At 50.9% G+C, this 20,400-nt stretch overlaps 1 protein-coding gene across 1 annotated transcript; it reads left to right on the top strand.

The window, feature by feature from the left end:
* Positions 1–1,408: 1,408 nt before the first annotated feature.
* On the top strand, positions 1,409–20,361 carry GLE1 (GLE1 RNA export mediator). The gene is made up of 16 exons (XM_037492453.2): positions 1,409–1,578; positions 3,829–4,050; positions 6,985–7,095; positions 7,560–7,708; positions 7,957–8,017; positions 8,191–8,445; positions 9,949–10,180; positions 10,517–10,629; positions 10,776–10,845; positions 13,979–14,121; positions 14,224–14,414; positions 14,945–15,074; positions 15,921–16,025; positions 17,418–17,500; positions 18,098–18,161; positions 18,814–20,361. Exons 1-16 carry the CDS (start codon positions 1,480–1,482, stop codon positions 18,880–18,882), a joined length of 2,097 nt encoding a protein of 698 aa, XP_037348350.1. The 5' UTR covers positions 1,409–1,479; the 3' UTR covers positions 18,883–20,361.
* Positions 20,362–20,400: the final 39 nt, after the last annotated feature.

Raw genomic sequence — 20,400 nt, 5'->3', positions numbered from 1 at the left:
CCCACCTTGGTTCTTTTTTGCGCACTCAGTCCTGTGACATGACTGAGGAAACTCACTGGGTTGGCGTCGCTCAGGGCTTTGGGGGCTGACCACCTTAGGGGTCAGGAGGAAGACGGAAGTGCGTGTATTACTGTTGATGAAATGTTCATTGGTTTCTGAATAAGAGTATTTGGTTCTCGGGGCCTCCTCGGTGGCACAGCGGTTGAGCGCTGGGTTGCGAGAGGATTTCCTAGGTCCTTGAGGCAATGGACCCCACCCACGCATCTGCATTTCACCACCAGAAAACTCCCTCCCCAAATCACGGTGACCTGTAGTTGCAAAAACAAAATGACCAGCTGCCATTGCCACAAAACCAAGCCTTTTTTTATGCCCTTCACAGGAATGGACTCGACCTTACAACGCATAAAGGCCATCCCTGCAAAGGGAGTTGGCCGACTACCCCAGGGTAGGGACATATTTGTGTGAGCCATTTTCCTCAGGTTACCAAAGCCGCCTCAGTGCAGGGTGCTGCTCTTTATCACACTCACCTGGGAAATGCCTTACTCCCTTGCTGGGACTCTCGACAAGCCTCTATTATTCTTTGTAAAATCCTTCATTACAAAAATTTGAGAATGTTTGTAAAAAAGTCAAAAAATGAAAAAATTTATTGCTTCAAACACCGAGAAGACTCCTTCCCGCCTCAAACAGATCCCGTGACATGGGCAAAAGAAGGGTCAAAAGATGAAGACTTCTAGCTAGGTATTATTAAGGTATCACCGATGTACCATAACATCCACCCCTGCAGAGTAGAGCGTTAAGTCGTTTTTAGTATCTTCACGAAGTCGTAGCTCCAGCACCATTAGCTAATTGTGGCACATTCCCATTAGCAGCCGCTCCCCAGGTCCTCCTCCGGCCCCTGGAAACCCTTAATAAAGTCTGTCTCTGGATTTGTCACGCCGGACATTTCACATGTGTGTAAATTTTGTGGATGTCTTTTTACTTAGCATGTTTTCGGGGCTCATCAACGTCAGGACTCGCGTTTGCACCCCACTTTTCGAGCTAGTGTTCCGCGGTGGGGTCCCAGCTGGGCGTGCGTGGGGGGATGGCCCTCGGGTTGCCACCTTTTGGTTGTCAGTAAGGCCGCCAGGGGCGCACATTGCATTTCCCTCGGGCGCTGGGTCAGCGGTAACTGTCACCTTCGAGGAACTGCCCGCCGCAGCCGCGGCCGCATCGGAGGCGGCCCGCACGCTGGTTCATGGACGCGCCCCGCCGTCGAGCGCCCCCTGCCGGGCAGGAAGGCGCAGGACACAACCGGCGCGCAGGCGCGCTGGCGGCGGGCGCGGCGCCGGAGGCGGGGCCACGCAGCCGTTGGGGCGGGGCTGTGCTGCGCGGCTGCGTGCGCGCCCCGGAAGCGGAAGCGGGCGCCCGTTTCCGGGCGGCGGATTCGAGGACTTGTGGAGTCTCTAGCGGCCTCGCGGAGGGGCTGCCGCCGCGCCGGCCATGCCTTCCGAGGGCCGCTGCTGGGACACCCTCCAGGCGCTGCGCACTTCTGACAAGGGTCGTCTGTGCTACCACCGCGACTGGCTGCAGCGGGGCGAGGTGAGCGGCGACCCCGGGGCCGGAGGTCCTCCCGCTCGCGGCGCCACCCTGCAGGCCCCAGCCCTGGGCGCGCGCGGCGCCGGGACCCCGCGCGTTCTTCCCGACAACCCGCTTTTGTTTCCCGACTCCTGTGTGTGCAGCCTCCTGGCCCAGGGTGTGTGCGCTCTGAGCCCGTTCTAGCCGTCCGGGAGGGCCCCTCGCGCCATAGGCGCTCTTTGCTCCCAAGGCTTCATTGCCACCCCCCCCCAGCCAGAGTTGGGCGCCTCCGCCTGGGCTGCCAGAGCCCCCGGCCCCCCAGGTCGGTTAGTCCCTGGCGCGTCTCCAGTGCTCGGTTTTGTGCTAGGAGAACCGATTGAGCGATGCACGATTCACAAGAACAACCTCTTTCCGAGAGCCACGACCCACCCTTTGGAACCTCCCCAGGAGCCAGAGCTGCGCTGTCACTCCCCTGGCCCCCCACTTCCAGTTGCAGCCAGTAAAGGCCGTTGACACGTCTTAAAAAATGACCGAACCTGTCTGTGCTGACAGTGAAAAGACCACTTTATCAGATGGCGCTGGGCGGGCCTGGAAAGTTGAATGGGGGCGTGGACTCTGCACCCAGCTAGTGCAAAGCTCTATTAGACTAGCAGGGTCTAATAGGGTAGGGAGGGGTTAAGGTGTAGCTCCTGTTCCCGAATTGCAAGTAACTCAGCTGCAGATATGATGTCCTTTTCTCATCAGGCTTCTGTGTGAAATGGTTCTAAAGCATTTCTCTCATATTGGACACATTTGAAGAATACTTGCCTTATATTCTGTAGCATGAATCCTAGCAAGATATGCGTTCTTGGCAGGAAGACCACAAAATGATGTTGTATTCTGGGAAAGTCACATCAGGAAGCACACTGATGTCAGCCCATCCCCACCCTGGTGATCACCAGACCTCACTGGGATCTGTCAAATAACTGCTTATAGTTCATCATTTTCCCCGTTGCAATTCATTAGTATTTGATAGGGAGATAACCAAGATCACACCAGTGCCATTTTTTCCCATCAAACCTCGCATTCATTGATGCCTTTTGACCTAAGTCAGTCACCTATGTGATGTGCAAAATGGCATTTCTTCACAGCCAGCGTTCTTCTTACTTTTCCTTCATAGGTATTCTGTTGTGAGGAAGAACTTGCTTCCTTTCTTTTATGTCTTCATATTTAAAGATTCTGGGGTTTCTATTTTATTCAAGAGTTGTAATCTATTACCCTGTAATCTTATGAGAATGTACCTTTATTTTATGAGCAATGTGTCTTTGGAATAAACTCCTGAAAGTGAGATCGTTGGGCTAGAAGGTAAGCATAGATGTATTTTTACTTCTTGCCAAAGTCCTGGTCAACAGCTGTACCAGTTTGCCTTCCAGTCAGCAATGATGGTGGCTGTTTGCCCCCCACAGCCTTCTCAACAGGATGTATTATTATACTTTACATTTTGCTTGCTTAGTAAGCTAGGAAGAGATTTCATTGTAACTTTACAATGCAGGTCACTCTTGATTGAAGTTGAGTATCTTTTCATTATTCAAGAACCAAAGTTAGATCTTTATTTGTAAATTGCCTAAATGTATTTTTCTAATTTTTTATTGGAGTTTCATTTTTTATTTTTTTGAAGATTTATTTATTTATTTATACAAGCACTGGGTATAGTCAGAAGCACAGGAGGGTGAGAGAATTCACCAGAGCCAGAGCGGGGAACAGAACAGGCAGACTGACGAAATATACTGCTGAGGGGAGCAGCGGGCACGGCAGGAGAGGTCTGCATGCCATGTAGGACCCTTGCCGGCGGGGGATTGAACTTGCGTTGCAGAGGCTGCGGGCAGCTTCGCAGCCCAGTGCTCAACTGCTGCGCCACCAGGGGAGGCCCAATTTATTGGAGTTTTAGTGTCTTTCCCCCCTGAACCTTTACAAGTTCTTGTATGTTAGAGGTAATAATAACCCTATGAAATATATTGCCTTTTTTGGTCAGTAGAAATTTTTTTCTCTGTTTATGGCTCTTTTCATAAGTATTGTTTTATGTTTTAGATTTGCAGCTTTGGGTCAGCTCTCGTTGTTATTGTGACTTTGGGTCTTTGCTATTTGTTTACTTAGGATTTCTTTTAGATTTTCACTCAGTCATTTAAGTGATTTTATTTTATTTATTTACTTTTATATAGGGAATTTTATCCAGATACAATTATTTTTCATTGCTTACATCAGTTGACATACAAGTTGGACTTCTCTTCTTTCTAGGATGTTTTAGAAGAATGTATGTCTCTTCCCAAGCTGTCCTCTTACTCTGGATGGGTGGTAGATCATGTCTTACCCCACACACAAGAGAACCCACCTGCCTCTGAGACTTCGACCTCTTCTAGATCAACTTCAAGCCTAGATCAGCCTTCCTTTGTTCCTACATCTCCCCGCAGAAACCCTGCCTCCTCACCAGTCTCCTTGGTAACACCTGATGGAACCAAGGTAAGGTTTTTAATCAGTGTATGCAATAGGCAACTGTGGCTGCAAAATTGAAGGGTTTAAGTTTGGAAAGTGACAGTGGCCTTATCCTGGGAAAAGAGTGCTTGCTGCTTGTAGCTGTTTATAGAGATAGTGTTGGCTGCATCACTCAGAGTTCTCTTTAAGAAGACCCAGGGAGAGACATTCTCCTGATCCTTGATGCCAAGAAAAGAAATTAATTTAATGAATGATTGGATTGATTTTCTCGTGAACATGTGCCTATTTAACTTGTAAAGTTACCCTTTTTTTTTTAAAGATTTATTTATTTGAAAAGGTTTATTTATTTAATCATACAAGAACGTGGGTACAGGCCAGAGGTGTGGGGGGTGAGAGGAGTCACCAGAGAAAGTAGAGAACAGAACAGGCAGACTGTCTGAAATACACTGCTGAACGGAGCAGCGGGCGAGACAGGAGAGGTCTGCTGCACCATGTGAGTTTCTCCCTGGACGGGGATCAAACTCATGCTGCAGTGGCTGCGGTTTGCTTCATAGGTTGTGTCTTAACCCGTGCGCCACCAGGGAGGCCCCAAGATTTAATTATTTTTATACAAGAACCGGGTATAGGCCAGATGCGCGGGAGGGTGAGAGGATTTACCGGAGACAGCGGGGAACAAAAGAACAGGCAGAGTGAAGAAACACACTGCTGAGGGAGCAGTGGGCGAGACAGGAGAGGTCTACTGCATCATGTGGGATTCTCGCTGGCCAGCTGGGATCGAACCCACGATGCAGAGGCTGCAGACAGCTTCACAGTGCAGCATTCAACACCTGCGCCACCAGGGAGGCCCAAGTTACCCTTTTTGTGTTGGTGGTGCAGAGTCTACAGTAAAATGTATACTTGCTCTGAAGTTTTTTTTTTTTTTTTTTTTTTAAGATTTATTTATTTTTAGGGCCTCCCCTGGTGGCGCAGTGGTTGAGTGCTGGGCTGTGAAGCTGCCCGCAGCCTCTGCAGCGCCGGTTTGATCCCCGGCTGCTCCCCGGCCACCAGAGGAGGGACCCACATGGCGCGCAGACCTCTCCTGGCATGCCTGCTGCTCCCCTCAGCAGTGTACTTCGGTCCTTCTGCCTGTTCTGCTCCCTGCTCTGGCTCTGGTGAATTCTCTCACCCTCTCGCGCTTCTGACTGTACCCAGTGCTTGTATAAATAAATATATATATTTTTAAAATTATATTTATTTTTATACAAGAGCTGTGTTACAAGCCAGAGGTGCAGGAGGGTGAGAGGATTCACCAGAGATAAAACGGGGAATGGAACAGGCACACTGACTGAAATACACTGCTGAGGGGAGCAGCAGGTGAGACAGGAGAGATCTGTCGCACCATGTGGGAATCGCCCTGGTCGGCCAGGATTCAAACACGCACTGCTGAGGCTGCGGACAGCTTCACAGCGCTGCAATCAACCTGCTGTACCACCAGGGAGGCCCTTGCTCTGAAGTTTTTGGAAATCTTTGTTGTGTTTTCCTTTATTGGCTCTTGTACCCACCTTTGTAAAAATGGTTATGTTGTTACTGGTAGGTGTTTTCCCTTTCTCTTTTTTGGAGGTGTACTTCCAGAGGTACTTTAAAAACCAAGATGATAGCATGTACTGATGGGTACCTTGTTCATTTTTTCCACTATATCTTTGTGTCTCTATATGCCTGGTTTTTAAAACCATATTTTATGACTTTAATTTATGTTTGTGACATTTTATGCCCCTGTGTAAGCTGCATTTAAATCCTTTCTAGGGTGGGCCTCCCCGGTGGTGCAGCTGTTGAGCGCTGGGTTGCAAAGCTGCCCGCGGCCTCTGCGGCGCCGGTTCGATCCCCGGCTGCTCCCCGGCCACCGGAGGAGGGTCCCACATGGCGCGCAGACCTCTCCTGCCGCCCGCTGCTCCCCTCAGCAGTGTACTTGGTCCTTCTGCCTGCTCTGCTCCCCGCTCTGGCTCTGGTGAATTCTCTCACCCTCCCGCGCTTCTGACTGTACCCAGTGCATGTATAAACAAAACAAACAAACAAACAAACAAATAATAAATAAAAAGAAAATGCCTCTATAAAAAAAAATACTTAAAAAAAAAAAATAAATCCTTTCTAGGGCTACCCCGGTGGCACAGCGGGTTGAACGCCACCCTCTGAAGCTTTCCGCAGCCTCTGCAGCGCGGCTTCAATTCCGGGCCAGCCAGGGAGAAACCCACATGGCAGGGCAGACCTCTCCTGATTTGCCCATTGCTCCCCTCAGCAGTATATTTCAGTCAGTCTGCCTGTTCTGTTCCCCGCTCTGTCTCTGGTGAATCCTCTCATCTCCTGTGCCTCTGGCCTGTACCCCAGTTCTTGTATGCATAAATAAATAAATCTTTAAAAAATAATAAAATAAAGATAGTGCAAGGAGACTTATCCTGAAGAGATTTTTTTTTTCATATTAGAAAGTATTTTTAAGGCCTCCCTGGTAGCGCATGGAGTTAAGCACCGCACTATGAAGCAATCCGCAGCCTCTGCAGCACGAGTTCGATCCCCGGCTGGCCAGGAAGAAACCCACATGGCGAGGCTGACCTCTCCTGTCTCACCCACTGCTCCCCTCAGCAGTGTGTTTTGGTCAGTCTGCCAGTAAAACTGGTGAAATTTGAACACATTCTGTGAATTGGGCCAGTGTCAGTGCGCTGTTTTTTATATTTCACTATATTCATGCAAGATGTTTCGATTGAGGGGGACCTGGGTGAAAAGTGGACAGACAGAGGAAAGCAAACAAGACGAAAGCAAACAAAACCCAACCCCAAAGCACCAAGATTTATCAAGGAAAACAGAACAAGGTGCTGTCATGAAAAGCCCACGGTCTTACCTGCACTCTCCTCTTGTTCTTGACTGGTGTTCATCGGGGGATGGGGTTTTGCCATCTGAAAAGCTTGATTCTTCCATCTTCTCTCCGTGTAGGGCAAACATGAATCCCAGCACACAGACACCCTGGCTCTTCAGTCCTCCCGGGGGGTTAAAGTGGAAGGCTGCATCCGAATGTATGAGCTGGTGCACAGAATGAAAGGAATGGTAAGTGGCTGCGAAGGAAGGCTGGCTTGAACCTGGGGAGCGGTGCTTAAGTGCGCTTTCTCGGGGATGGGAATGCCCACCATGAGCCAGGCACCATGTCCCACCTGCCTCGGCTGCAGACACAGCCTGAGGGAACAGTCAGTGAGCTCTCCAACTTTCAAATTCGGCTTTTGGCCTAACTCTTCCATTCTGTAGATTGTCCTGAAACCTTTGGAAGGATATACAGGATGGAAGCGAAGGACAGGGCTGTTTGATCCTATGTCGTAAATGTCTGTCTACTCCGTGCCTAGCTGGAGTGACAAACTCTGTGACAGAGCGGAAGAGCTGTCCAAGACAGCCCAGAGGGAAGAGGTGATTGAGCAAAGGTTCTGAGAAGCAAGGAATGGGTCTGTGCCCACGAGTGTCGGGCCGGCTCTCCTGGGCGAGGCAGTAGTGAGCTCCAGAGGGCGTGTGGGTCCTTTCAGGAGGGCTTGCGGCAGTGGCGGGAGGAGCAGGAGAGGAAGGTGCACGCCCTCTCTGAGATGGCGTCGGAACAGTTGAAGCGGTTTGATGAGCGGAAAGAGCTGAAGCAGCATAAGGAATTCCAGGACCTACGGGAAGTGATGGAGAAGAGGTAAGTCTCCCTGAGTTCTGAGCAGGAATGTCAGCGTGGGCCACTGGGACTTTTCCATTGGGAAACCCAAGGGGAAAGCGCTGAACCTCTGAGTCTTTAGCAAAGTAGCCAGAGGCACTCGTAACTTACAAATGACTAGCCTCGATAAATGGCCTCTGTGGTGCAGGAGGAGAAAGGCTTTTAGGGGAGGTAAATCAGTCTAGGAAGCATCCCTGACTAGTCCTCTGGCCACTTTTTCCCCCATTCAGCTCCAAAGAAGCCCTGGGCCACCAGGAGAAGCTAAAAGCTGAGCATCGTCACAGAGCGAAGGTCAGAGCCTGGGACTGTGTGGGGGTTTCTGTGTCTGGCTGACGGGCCCGGCCTGGCCAGCCCTCTTCCTGCTCTGGGCCCATCCTTGAAAATGTGGAGCCCTCATAGGACTGGAGGAACATAGGGGGGCCCAGGACCCCCGCCAAGAGGGCTAACCCGGCAGCTCTGTGTAGATTCTCAACCTGAAGCTGAGGGAGGCGGAGCAGCAGCGCCTCAAGCAGGTGGAGCAGGAGCGGCTGCGAAAGGAAGAGGGCCAGGCCCGCCTCCGTGGCCTGTACGCCCTGCAGGAGGAGGTGCTGCACCTGAGCCAGCAGCTTGACTCCTCCGAGCAGCACAGGGACCTGCTGAAAGTCGACCTGTCCGCCTTCCAGACCCGAGGCAACCAGCTTTGTGGCCTCATCTCGGGGATCATTCGGACCACTTCTGAGGTGAGGACACTTCAGAAGGACTCTCTGAGACTGCCTTAGAAATGCAGAACTTCAGGAGCAAAATTGTTTTCTGATTTTGTGCCATGTGACCACATGACCAGACAGCACAGGCCTGGAGGCTTGGTTAGGCTCATACGTGGGAGAAGGGACATGTGCTTCATGGTCAGTGACAGGTCCTGGTTACTGCATCACGCCAGCAGGCATGCGGTACCTGATTGTCTTCCCATTTGGAGGTGAAAATGGCCAGTGGCTTCCGGTGTAGTCACCCTCGGCTTCGCCCAAGAGCGCCCTGCAAACCTCTTGCTGCTGGGCAGTAGCTATTGCTGATGGTGCTTTTTTTTTTTTTTTTTTTTTTTTTTTATAGAGGCATGTTTTTATTTATTTGTTTGTTTGTTTGTTTGTTTGTTTGTTTTGTTTATACATGCACTGGGCACAGTCAGAAGCGCGGGAGGGTGAGAGAATTCACCAGAGCCAGAGCGGGGAGCAGAGCAGGCAGAAGGACCGAAGGACACTGCTGAGGGGAGCAGCGGGTAGCAGGAGAGGTCTGCACGCCATGTGGGACCCTCCTCCAGTGGCCGGGGAGCAGCCGGGGATCGAACCTGCGCTGCAGAGGCTGTGGGCAGCTTCGCAACCCAGCGCTCAACCGCTGCGCCACCGGGGAGACCCGCTGATGGTGCTTTTATCTGATGCTTCACCAGGGGCGATGAATTTTGAATTTTTCTGATCCTACCTTCCTGTCTATATTTATTACCTGAAATTGTGCTACAAAGAAATTTCCTCTTAAGCTATTGATCTTGAGGTCAATAGCTACAGTCTAGGTAAGGGAGGAAAGATAAATGTTTGCTTCCTTTCATTTTTGGAATAATGAGTCACTGTTCTAGCATTCTCCTGCAGGGATGAATGAGTTTGTTTGTTTTTTAACTATCGTTAAGAAGTTAGGGGTTTGAGGAGCCTCCCTGGTGGCGCAAGGGGTTAAGTCTCAGCACTATGAAGCTATCCGCAGCCACTGCAGCACGAGTTCGATCCCCGGCCAGGGAGCTGACCCACATGGTGCAGCAGACCTCTCCTGTCTTGCCTGCTGTTCCCCTCAATGTATTTCAGTCAATCCGCCTGTTCTGCTCCCCACGCTGTCTCTGGTGAGTCCTCTCACACCCCCATACCTCTGGCCTATGCCCCAGCTCTTGTATGCATAAATAAATAAAACTTAAAAAAATAAAGTTGGGGCTTATATATATGGGACTCGTAAACACAGTCCCATTTTTATCTAGACCACTGTCACTAGTTTAACACACATTCCAGCCAGCGTTGTCTGTGCTCAGACACTTTGGCTGTGGTTGATGAGTTGGTATCACCTGGCAGAGAACAGGAGCACAACAATTAATCAGCACGTTGAGTGTGGGTACTCTATTGGCACAGCGATTCCAGTTCTAGAAATGTGTAGACTTGTGTGAGGTGTGCTGCAGCCGCCTGTGCAGTAACCTCTGAGCTCTGTGTCACTGACAGAACGGCTGTCCCACAGTGGAAGACCAGGCTGTGGCTGAGCGGGTACTGCAGGAAATGCGGGACCTCCTGGCTAGCCTGCAGCAGGAGCTTGCCAGGGCCTCTGAGGAGAAGCGGAGGCGGAACGAAGAGGAGGCCCAGGCGAAGCTTCGGGAAGCACAGATGCAGCAGCGGCCAGAGGACCGCAAAGAGTCCCTGGCTGCCAGCCTGGGCCCAGGAGGAAAACAGAATGAAGGTGGGTTTGGTCTGGATACAGTCCTTTAAACTGGTGTTCCTTCCAGAATGTGAAAAGAGACAAGGATGTGTTCTGAATGTGATGCTAAGCTACAGGACAGCTTCCCAGAACTTTGCATGCTATCAGATCAGTGTTGGCTGAGGTGGAGCCTGACTTCAGAGTCCAACACTTTCCATGAAGACTTGAAATTCTATGTAATTCGAGTAAATATTTTACTAAGCGTTGCCGCTACTGAGTATTTTACTGAGTGTTTTAAATCAATGTGCACAAAATACAAGTGCGTTTAGGCCTGGCTCCTGAGTGTTCAGCGAGCTCCGGCTTCTCTGTTACCCCCAGACCTGCAGGTGAAGGTGCAAGACAGCACGATGCAGTGGTACCAGCAGCTGCAGGAGGCAGGCAGTCAGTGCGTGAGGGCCTTCGAGGGACTGACCAACAGCAAAGACAGCCAGGTGGGGATGTGCTTCAGACAGGAGTGCACTGGCCTGGCAGTGCCCTCAGCAGCCTCGTGTCCCAAGGGAACATCATTGAGTGTCACCTTCCCTTACCCTAATGGCATCTTTCAAATCACTGTCTTCTTACTGTTCTCTTTTGGCAGACCAAAAAGATAAAGATGGACCTCCAGAAGGCAGCCACCATCCCCGTGAGCCAGATCTCCACCATTGCAGGTTGGAGCGCATGTCTCTCCTCTTCATTTATTATTTTTTGACTCCAAATCTACTTATCCGTCAGGTTCCCATAAACTCTGAACAAGTGTTGACAGTTGGGTCGGCCATGTGTAGGGGACGTGTGTCCTGTTTGCATATTTGCTTCTTGGCTTCCCCTTCAGCAGACACAAGGTAATCATGTGTCTTCACTCACACCTTAAGTTACAAGCTAGTAGTAAGCTACTCAGGTGGCTCTTAGCTGAAGTTGAATGTTAGTGCTGGAAACACCCCAAGGGGAGCCTGATGACTTACACAGCATCCGCTTTTCCAAACTTGAAGCCTGCCTTGAATCTCTCAGACCTGTCCTTTTTCTCTTCAGACACTGAGATCTAGAGAGTGAGAAACAGGTGGGAGAGACCCTTCCTCCTCTTCTTTCAAACAGAGGTTCGTGTTTATCCAACTCTAGATGAGGACGCCTCCAAATGCCTGTCTGTGCTGCCAGGAGGCCGGGGCTGTCCCGCTCGGCAGGGCTCCGGTCCTCCCCACTGACTTGCTGTCGCCTCAGAAGCATAGGAAGGTCTCAGGTCCTGCCCGAGAGGCTCTGTCAGAACTTACCTGTCAGCTTGCGACCTGAAATTCTTTCTAGGACAGGGCCAGGTGTAAATAAATAAACAGGTATCACTTTCTAAGCAGGTTTCCTTTGATGGCAGCAGCATTGGGAGCCATCCTACACCTTCATCCTCCTCAGCTTATCCTCAGCTGACCGCAGGCGGCCTCGTGTCCTTTGTCAGGAAACTGGAGCAGTCAGGCGTGCGCTCCCCAGGTGCCGCCCTCCAACCCCATGTTTACCTCTTGGTCTCCTGCTCAGGGGCCGAGGTCGCCTCCCGGCCCGTGTTTACCCTTCCTCCTCTGCTCCCCTCCCTCCCCTCCTTCAAGACCGTGCCTTGTCACCTATCACCCTTCTCTGCGCTGCCTGCAAAATGACTCTTATACAGACTCCTTTGCCTTTAAATATGCTGGGGTCACATCCGAAAATGATTCCTTGATTCCTTGTCTACGAGGCACTTTCCGGTCTTCCTCCGTTTCTACTCGGCGCTGTGATCGTTTTCCTTCTTTATGAGCCTCCACCTGTTTGGCTTCCGTGGAGCTGCCCCTCCGTGGCGCTCCTTCTCCCTCTCTCCTTATGGGCTCTTCAGTCTCCTGTCCCACCTCAGATGTCGGTGGAGGCCCCCTTTCACCCCCAGTTCTCATTCTGTGCACCCCTCAGACCTCACCTGTACACAGGTCCATCTCCATCTAGTTCAGCCCTTTCCTCCGAGCCCAGCACCCTGGCGGACATCCCTGCCCATGTGTCTCTCAGACACCTCAAGTTTCATGTGTTCAGATCTGAACACAGCTTCCCGATGCCACTTTCCTCCTGTCCTCGTTGCGTGGTGGGTCGCGCGCCTTCCTACCGGCCACTTGAGAGCTGGACGCCTGCAGTCCCATGCCTGCTGCCTCTCCTTCTCCACACCTCGTTAGGCTTGACTGTGCTGGGCTTCATTTTTCTGCCTACTTCCCACCTGTGATCCTCTGTCTGCATCATCAGCGTCAGCCCTTGTCGCACTTACCGTCCAGCCAGGCATACACGTTCTAGAGTAAATACTCACCAGATGCTGCATGACTGAGGAAGAGGGGCGCTCACGGCTGCGTCTTTCCAGCTGGCTGTCCCTGGGAAGCTAGACTGGGAGCAGACGGGCAATGTGGGAATGGTGCTGGTGGGGCAGGTGTGGGTGGAGGCCGAGACAGGCAGAGTTGGGAGCTGACTCCTAACCAGGAGGCCGGGAGGAAGGAACTGGATGGGAATTCAGCCCGTGAGCCTTTGAAATCAGCCAAGTGTAAGAGTGAGGTCGCAGGAAGGGAAGCTGGGTGTTTTCGTAAGGGAGTGTACCTACTGGGTGTTTTCGTAAGGGAGTGTACCTACTGGGTGTTTTCGTAAGGGAGTGTACCTACTGGGTGTTTTCGTAAGGGAGTGTACCTACTGTCAGGTCTCCTGAATGCTTGAGTCTCTGTTTTGTTTCATGTGTGAATATTTCTTCCTACTTTTCTCCCTAAGAAAAGCACTTGAATTTTTTTTTTTTTTTTTTAATGAAACAGCATTTGGAGAAGATATTTTAGAGATTTTTGTAACATTTCCTAAAGTGAGTTGGAACTTGACAGGGTGTTTCTAAACAGGAGATGCTGTATTCACTTAAGCTTTGATTGCAAGTCATGGACACCAGTTCACAGCAGTTTATGCCAAAAGGGGGCATCTGTCCTAAACATAGTGGGGACTCACTGAACACCCTGGCAGGAGTGGGACTAGCCCCGGGAGCAGGTACTTGAGGACCCTTTTCTTGTCCCTCTGCTGCTCTGCCTGTATGCACCGCGCCCCCCACTGGAAGGACTGGCCTGAGCTGGTAGACTCAGCTTGACTCTTGGCTACCTAACAGTATTAATTTAGTATTTAGGAACCCCCTTCTGTGTCTCTGAGGATGGAGGAAGACAGACCCCTGAGTAGGGGGGAAATCACTGTGAGTAGGGAAGTTCCTTTAAAAGATTTTTCCTAGAGCGGCCTCCCTGGTGGCCTAGTGGTTGAGTTTCAGCACTGTCACCTCTATGGCCTGAGTTTGATCCCTGGCCAGGTTGCTGACCCACATATGGCACAGCAGACCTCTCCTGTCTCGCCTGCTGCTCCCTTTAGCAGTGTATTTCAATCTGCCCGTTGTGTTCCCTACTCTTGCTGGTCAATCTTCTCACCCACTGCACCTCTGGCCTATACCCTAGTTCTTCTACACAAAAATAAAAAATATATATAAAAGATTTCCTAGAGAGGCTAATGACTCCAGTAGCCCCAGGAACCTGAGGCAAATCAGCATCTATCACCGTTTTCTGTGTCAGTTTCAGATTTAGTCCATTCACAGGAATTCAGTTGCAGTGGTGATGTGTCTTAACGCTTTCAAGCCCCCACATCCTATGTGTTTGTCATGTTTCTCTGCATCATTATTTTGGTTTTCGGCTCTGAACTCTGAGGGCATCACACCTGGATTTGCAGATTTGCACCTTGTTCTTACATGGAGGGAAAATGGATTGTTCTGCACTTCCAGCTGTTAACTGACTTTCCCATCACACCCAGGCTCGAAGCTGAAGGAGATCTTTGACAAGATCCACAGCCTGCTCTCTGGGAAGACTGTTCAATCTGGAGGCCACTCCGTGTCCGTCACGCTCAATCCCCAGGGCCTGGACTTTGTCCAGTACAAACTGGCAGAGAAATTTGTGGTGAGAAACCTGGTCTAGAGGTTTGGAAAGAAGAGTCTGGTGCTCAACATTTGAGCCTTTCTCCGGTGTCAACTTAAACTTACCAACCTCTCTGTGTTCTAGAAACAAGGAGAGGAGGAGGTGGCCTCCCATCATGAAGCCGCGTTCCCCATTGCAGTGGTGGCGTCTGGGATCTGGGAGCTGCACCCCAGAGTGGGGGACCTCATTCTTGCTCATCTGCACAAGAAGTGTCCTTACTCCGTGCCTTTCTATCCAGCTTTCAAGGAGGGAATGGCCTTGGAAGACTATCAAAGGTGAAGTTGTTTTTCTCCTTACTCGGTCCCAAGTCGGTGAGGGAAACAGAAATAGACTTGGGCTTCCTCTTACAGCCTCTCATTTGTCCCTTGAATGTTCTACCAGAGAATACGTCTTTCATGCAAAACTGGACAGTTTTTGGAATTTGTGGGTTTAGGTACCAATAATCAATATAGCTTTCTGGAAAGAACACAGGATCTAGAGTCCAGGGGTGTTGGGATTTTATCCCAGTTTTGTCATTTAATTGCTTTGCAGAAATGGGTGAAATCACTTAGCTTTTCGATCATCATTTTCCTTATCTGGAAAAGGTGGTGATGACCTCGGTTACCTCCTGGGGGTTTATCTTGCGGGGCTGTATGTGAACACAGATTTGATGATGGGTAGGAGTGCTTTGTCAGCAAAGGTTTTTGCAAATTAGACGTCAGTGATAACATATTCTAGGAGTACCTTGTTGCTTTTAGCCAATATTGTAAGCTCTGACCCGTCACCCTCACTTCGGCCTTTTTACACTGACTTTGCTCCCGTGCAGGAAGCTTGGTTACCAAGTGAAGGACTCCAAAGTGGAACAGCAGGACAACTTTCTGAAACGCATGTCTGGGATGATCCGCCTCTACGCTGCCATCATCCAGCTCCGGTGGCCGTATGGAAACCGACAGCTGGTAGTAGACAAGGCCCCTGTGGCTAAAAAGAGGGCAGGCCAGACTCTGGCCTCGGGAAATAGCAGCTGTCTCCCAGGGAGGCCATGTGGTGACAGGACGGGTCGCTGTGCAGATGCTCTTAGAAGCCGGCGTTGGTGCCCGGGAAACTTGGGCTCGTCAGAGGCATTTGTTCAAAGACCGACTCTGCTGAGACTGCAAAGAACTGAGTTTATCAGAGTCCATCACGGAGTCTGTTATCAATCAGTCGTTAAGGTTCCAAGATGTTATTTGAAGAGGAGTGAGAAATTGTCACATTAGACTTAGTTGGGGCCTTATGCCATCTGGATGGCACATCTTAGTTCACACATGGCCCAGCAAGCGCCAGTGACAGAGCCGTGACTGGGCCAGGGCTTGACTTGCCAGTCTGGTTCTTTTCAAAGAATACAGATCAGAGGATGAGAAGTTAAGGGACTTGGAGACCTAAAGAGAAAGGAATATAAGTTGCCTGAGCCCACACATTTTTATTATGTACCTATTGTGTGCAAGGTTCTGTGCTACGGGCATCAAGAACAACAAAGCATCTGTAAGAGGAACTGTTGGCCCAGGGGACCCCGACACTGTGTTGAAGGGTCCCGGTAAAGTGTGTGGACACCAGTGTGGTGGAGCACTTGACCACAGGATTCATCGGGCCTGTGTTGTTTCTGCCCCAGCATGTGCTCCGTTTGGGTGGTCTGGAGGGTTGTGTCCATGTAGTGACCAGTGGATGGGAGGGCTCCGAACACAGTGAGACCCTTACTCGGTCCCAAGTCGGTGAGGGAAACAGAAATAGACTTGGGCTTCCTCATGACCACGCCTGTCTCCCCCCAGGCTCACCCTCATGGCTTAAATCATGGCTGGCGCTGGCTGGCACAGATCTTGAACATGGAGCCCCTGTCAGATGTGACAGCCACCCTCCTCTTTGACTTCTTGGAGGTATGTGATGCAGTTATCATGAGGGAGAGCAGTGGTCAGAGCAGAATGGGCCCCAGTGTGACAGAAGGGGAAGTAGCACAGTCAGGAGCTGTTGGTGCCTGGCAGCAGGACCCAGGGGCTTGCATTTTTTCCTTAGCTCTAGGACAATTCCTAGTGTTTGAGTTTTCTTCCCACTTACCCTGTGTGGCTGTCATCTCCTTGTAGCCCAAGCGAAAAGGGAAATTATTCTGGGGCTGTAGGTCGAACCCCTAGAACCGGGGGTAGGCTGTGCTATGAGAGCGGGGGAGGACCCCAGGCTCAGAACTGGGAGTCACCAGGTTCCAAGACAGTCCCTCGGGCTACAGGGTCTTTCATGTCTACTTCTTCTGCAAGTTGTCTCATTCTGCTTTCTTAGGCCACTTTCTTGAATTCCCTGCCCGTTGAATTGCTGGAGTGGGGAAAAGGGAAAAAGAATGGCCTTCCTGTCTATGTCACTCAGCCTCATGCAGCCACCCCGTGCAGCGGGGCTGGGGTCCCACCGCTGTGATTCCTAATTCCCAGGAAAAAATGGCTGCTTAGCCGGCTTGAGTCGGCTATCTCCCCCTTCCAGAAGGCCCCACATAGTCCTCTCGTCCTCTGAGGGTCCACCACTGTGTGATGAGGCTAAGGATTTCTGTGGAAAGGCTCCGCGCACATGCCGTGACAAATCTGGGACCATAGTCCTATAGTGCCAGTCATTTCTAGTCACCTTAGCAGCTCCTGAAGTCACAATAGATGAGCAGTGACTCTGAGTTGATGAGAACACAAGTGGTCCTCTGTGCACTTGTCTTGCTAAGGTGGAGGGGTGTGCCAGACCCTTGAAAAGGTTTCCATCCCGGAGACTCAAAGAATACAAGTGTACCTTGTACTATTGTACTTTGTAAATATTGCATTTTTTTTTTTTTCCACAAGACCCTCCACCAGCAAAAAACATGATTCACTGAAGGTTCTGATGAGGGTTAACATTTCTGAGCAATAAAGTATTTTTAAAGTATATCGTTGTTATATAGACAAAGGCTACTGTACACGTAATAGTATGGTACAAACACCTTTCACATGCACATCTGTGTGGCTTCATTGTGATGCTTGCTTTATTGTGCTGAGCTGGGACCACACCCACGATATCTCTGAGATAGGCCAGTAGTTCATTAAGTTGGATTACATTTCCTGGTTTTCCGGAACACCTGGCTACCTAATACTCTGAATACGCGGAGATATTTTCAGAAGAAAATTGACTTTTTCTCTTTCTTCCCTCAGTTAGCTGGCTAGTGGCCTTGTGACTGAAATGCGTGATAGGAATGCAGGGCCAAAGGCTGCTTGTGCCTTCTGAGTGTGAATTTCTGTTCTCTGCTCTGACCGTGCCTCTCCCTCTAGGTGTGTGGGAATGCCCTCATGAGGCAGTACCAGGCCCAGTTCTGGAAGATGATACTTCTCATCAAAGAGCATTACTTCCCCAGGTACTAGAACTGTTGAGCGGGCGCCAGGGTGTTTGATAGGTACACCCCTGACATCGGACACCCTCGGATGCTGTTACTTGCTGGTTTGACTCAGCTAACAGCCCCTGAATTAAGTGTGTTAGGATCGCCCACCTTGCTCCTCTTTGATATTTCAGTAAACACAGTATCTCAGAGGAATGAAAAACAAACTAGAGAGATGTTGGATTCAGACACCTGGTGTTGAATTCTTCCGAACGCCCTCTCGTAATTTCGGCTGGTGATTACGTACAGCCATTCAGGAGACCAGGAGCTGTGCCCCACAGTCAGTCAGGAGTTCCCTTGACTCTGGTGACAGTCACCGCTGAGTTCCTAGGGTTCTTCTCAAGCCATGGCACCCATCCCACCTGCCCACAGACACCTTGGGGGGTGGGAAACAGCGCTCTCTCCTCCCTCATCCCCCTGTTGAAAAGGTCAAGGCCATTTGGAGGAAGGGACAGAACCCTTATCTAGAAGACGGCTCCTTGAGTCATGGATCTGCTGCTTCGCTTCAGATCAGCTGCGACCCTGACTCCTCTCCGGAAGAGGGGTATGACTCGTGTCTTCTTTCTCTCCCTGTAGGATTGAAGCCATCACAAGCTCAGGACAGATGGGCTCCTTCATTCGCCTCAAGCAGTTCTTGGAGGTGAGAGACCCCTAGCCCGACACGCCCCCGCTCTCATGGCCTTGTGGGCCTGTATTGGCCAGGCTTGGCCCTCTGGGTGCCCTGATTTTTCCAAACCTAGCTTGTCAGTGATTTCCCCTTAACCCTCTGGCTGCCATTTCATCATCTTGCCAGATGCCATTCTCCAAACTGCCTGTGGGGGGTGATCCGAGGTGATGCATGAGATATCTCACCCATAGCTGTTTGCATGTTGGCCACAGCGCCCCCCTGTCTCAGGCCTGGGGCGGGTAAGTGGGCACTGTGCTCAGTGAACACACTGCCCCTGCAGCCAGGCTCCTCCCCTATTTCCAAGCGCCAGAAAACTTGAAGGGGTTAGTTTTGACAGCTTAGAACACGTGGTAGGTCTACCCAGACAGTGCACTGACCTCCAATTCCCAGTAGCCCAACTGGGAAAGTCATGATGGCGAAGGCGAGGTCCTGCTGCTGGAGGCCAGGGCACTGCGGGCGTGGTGGCCTGCACATTGGCACTCGGTGTCCACAGCCCTGGCTGTCCTGCTGGCCTTGCCTTCCTCATCCACTGTCCCGCAGGGCCAGGACTTGCTGCCCGTCAGTCCCTCCCAACTGTTAAGGCTTGGAAGCAGTGTTACCAGAGAATTCCTCTTTTCTTTACCAGAAATGTTTGCAGCGCAAGGAGATTCCTGTCCCCAAAGGCTTCCTGACGTCATCCTTCTGGCGTTCCTGATGCTCCCGGTTGCCCAGCACCAGCTCCGTGGTGCTGCAGCAGTGCAGTAATAAAGCAACCGCAGACTCCTCACTGGGGAGAAGTCATGTCAGATCTAGACCTCTGCTGAGCCGTATTTCATGTGTTCGTCCCTTGTGACTAGGAGAGAAGATGGCGTGGGTTCCAGACTCTAGGTGGTCCCTCAATAGGTCTGTGGCTCCTTAAGGCTCCACATGAAAGAGCAAAGGGAATGGGCCTTTCTCGCTTTTGCAAGAATTATGAGAAGAGGGGTTAGCACTCGATTTCGCCCTTTGTTTCCTTGTCTCTGGTATCTTTCAGAAAGTAGGTACTAGACCTCAGCCAGTTCACCTAGCTGCAGTGAGCACACCACTTTTACTTCCCCCTCGCCCCCACCCCAATTCCTGTTCAGAGGAATTCCCAGAAAGAGCAAAGGCGCATAAAGTCCCCTTCAAAGCATCCGTTTAGCAGCTGAGGCCCAAATCCTTACCTCCACGTCTGAGTCACAGTTGTTTGGCTTTTCTCAGCTTGCGCAGTAATTATAAATTCAGAGGCGCGGCCTGCTGGAGCCGGGCTGAGGCCTTGCGCCAAAGTGCTTGGTGTCCTGGGACCTGCGCACATACTGCATTGGGCCAAGAAGCACCGTTCGTCCTCTTCCTTTGGAGTTGGGCCCTGGGTGGGGGCGCGCGAGCCAGGGCAGTGCCTTTTTGTTTTTCAGCTTGACTTGAGGTGGGCATGCACCATTCCACACGGCCCGAGCCTCCACAGTGAACCGGGTGGAGTAAGGGGTGTGAGGGAGGAAGGGAGAACTGCTTGCTAGAGTTTTAGGTCTTCTGACTATTGATGGTGATAGATTTGCCTGACAAAAGCCACTACAAACATCCAGAGCTTGGCTGTCAGATAAGAGTTGAGATTGTGTGGAAAGACTGTTGCATGTGCTGGAGGGGTGGCCCCACCTTACTCTGTGCTGAATGTCGTGTGGTGGGGTGGGGGGCAGCCCCTGCTGCTCTTGAGCGGCTTGAAGTGACCTTTTGCATGAATTACTGACTTTGGTGCCAAAAACTAAGGAATAAAGCTTGATTCTTCACAGCCCCTTGGTCTCGCGGGTCTGGTGTGGTCACGTTCCTTCCCTGAGCTGTGTAAGTCTCTAGGGGTGTGGTAGGTACAGTCTCTGCATGGATGCGTCTGTGTTTTTCCTCTTTTGTCTTCCTCACCTTCACCTTGGGAGAACTGCTGTTTTCTGGCATTCCTTTATGAATTATGTGCCAACAGCTGGCCCTGTTTCATCTAGCAGAAGTAGCAAAGTGCTGAAGTCTTTTACTGTGACGCAGCAGGAGGAGTACTGCAGGAGGAGTCAGGAGACCTGGGCCCAATTCACTTTTAGGTTTTGTGACCCGAACCTTAGTATCCCCACCTGTGGGACCAAAAAATGGGACAAGTTGTTAGATGAGTAGTTTTCCAACTGTCTGGTAGCAGCGTCTTAGGGCAGAGCTTGCCAGCCAGCAGGTCCTGGCCCAGGAT

Source organism: Talpa occidentalis, unplaced genomic scaffold (genome assembly GCF_014898055.3).
Source record: "Talpa occidentalis isolate TD23 unplaced genomic scaffold, MPIMG_talOcc4v2.1 talOcc4.7, whole genome shotgun sequence".
Classification (NCBI taxonomy): domain Eukaryota; kingdom Metazoa; phylum Chordata; class Mammalia; order Eulipotyphla; family Talpidae; genus Talpa; species Talpa occidentalis.
This window is presented reverse-complemented; position numbering and strand designations above follow the sequence as displayed.